The following is a 1,932-nucleotide window of genomic DNA, read 5'->3' as shown; positions in this document are numbered from 1 at the left end:
ATATTGAGTAGTCCATGCATTACGAAGTTTTATCTCAAGTTGTCTTTTTGCTTATGGTGATGTTTTTTAGTCTATGAAGTTGTCTACCCCTTATGTTGATATTTTTATTGATCTTATTATGTTTTGGTGATGTTATGAAGGTTCATATTAATGAAACTATTATTATTATTATATCATTGAATCTTTTTTGTTTTATGATCGTTTGATTCAAGTTAACAAAACAGTCGTATTGTCTTCAATATTGCAATTGTTCGTTTGATGCCTAATGCAATGAAAGTACTAAGAGTAACATTTGTAAAGATTAATTAAGTCCTTTAAAGGTGGCCAATTTTTTGCCAAATTAATATAGCACATTGAACTTGAATATAGTTGAATCTTTTAAAGGAAAAAAAGATTTTTACACCAACCTTGGACAGTAGGAATTAGGGATTGTTTGAATTAACCTTGGACAATAGGTTTTTACACCAACCAGGGATCGTTTAATCTTTTTTGTTTTTACACCAACCTTGGATAGTAGAAAAATATATTGTCAAGAAACTTATATATATAGACAAAATATATGAAGCAAACTTCCCAAGTTCTTGTCAAGTTCTTGTCCAAAGAAGTAGATTTTTAGAGATGAAACAAACAGTATCCAAAACCTGACATTACTACAATTTTTCAGAATCAAACAAATGTGAAAAGTTCATCTAACATTTTAGACAGTGTCCAAAATCTGATGAATATCATGAAACAATGTAGTAAGGATTAAAACAGATGCAAAATGAATCTAACGCTTATAACTACTTAACATCTAGTCAGTAGATGATAACACTTTGGCACTTAGAACTAAACTTTTCTATTAAGATCCAACAATATAGACAAAACATTCAGTTCATAAGGGGAAAAATACTCTTATTAATAATCAAACTGAATAATTTTTTGATATCTTTATCCCTACAAATATTCAAGTTAACAACACAAATGATATAACACTTGCTCCATTGTCACCTTCAACCCCTACATCACTTTCATCTACAAACGAACTTGAAGATGGTTCTTCACTGTCAACATTTTCTTCTTGAAATTCATTGAATGCTGCTATGGCTTCATCATAAGATTTATAAGACTTGAAGATACTTCCTTTGAAACCTATAACCATAGGAGCACACTCACACCAAGAGTTGTATAATCCAAACCTTTTACCACGAAATACCACATATACCTTCGATGCTGATATATTATCAGCTTGAGATCCATTTCTAAACTCATTGAACTCTGCAATGGCTTCATCATACGATTTGAAGGCCTTGAAGATGCTACCCTTGACACTAGTAACCATAGGAGCACACTGATGCCAAGAGTTGTGTAATCCAGGCCTCTTACCACGAAATACAACATAGACTTTCGAAGCTTTGTTCCTCTTCCCGTCCCCCATTCCTTAATCTAACCCTAAGAAAGATAAGAGATGAAGAAGGAGAAAACAAAGATAGAAAAATGGGGACCGGAAAGCTTCTTAGGTGAAGCACTATATATTAAGTGTTCAGGGTAAGAAAGTGACCAATGCAAGATAAATATCAGTAGTTTAATTAATTTTTATACGTATTTCCTCTAGTATATTATGTGTATATTTTAGTGTATTCGTTTAATTGGTATAGTATATGTATATTCTAGTGTATTTCGTTTAATTAGTATAGTATATGTATATGTACTTTATGGAAAATGATGTAGCATGCGTCTTGGGAAGGTAAGACAATTAAACTAGTGAGAGAGAATTATTTGAATAAAATTAAATTAAAAGAAATTTGCTAAAGGGTATATATGGAAAAAGAATATGCACAAATATCCATTATACCCTCAAAAGCCGTGCGAAGTTACCATAATACCCCTATTTTGGATATTTGGGCCGTTCTTAGTGTGGCCAAATATATTTTCCGAAAATATAGTAGTTGA

At 31.5% G+C, this 1,932-nt stretch overlaps 1 protein-coding gene across 1 annotated transcript; it reads right to left on the bottom strand.

Moving 5' to 3' along the window:
- Positions 1 to 946: 946 nt before the first annotated feature.
- Positions 947 to 1,417, bottom strand: LOC104084869 (uncharacterized). Its single transcript, XM_009588824.1, has one exon. The coding sequence runs from the start codon at positions 1,415 to 1,417 to the stop codon at positions 947 to 949; it is 471 nt and encodes a 156-aa protein (XP_009587119.1).
- Between the last annotated feature and the right edge of the window lie 515 nt (positions 1,418 to 1,932).

The sequence above is a fragment of the Nicotiana tomentosiformis genome, chromosome 11 (assembly GCF_000390325.3).
Source record: "Nicotiana tomentosiformis chromosome 11, ASM39032v3, whole genome shotgun sequence".
Taxonomy (NCBI): Eukaryota; Viridiplantae; Streptophyta; class Magnoliopsida; order Solanales; family Solanaceae; genus Nicotiana; species Nicotiana tomentosiformis.
The sequence above is the reverse complement of the archived record's forward strand: the minus strand, read 5'-3'. Positions and strand labels throughout refer to the sequence as shown.

Excerpts from the sequence above, each read along its gene's own strand:
- LOC104084869 (XM_009588824.1), bottom strand. The coding sequence starts at position 1,417 with ATGGGGGACGGGAAGAGGAACAAAGCTTCGAAAGTCTATGTTGTATTT.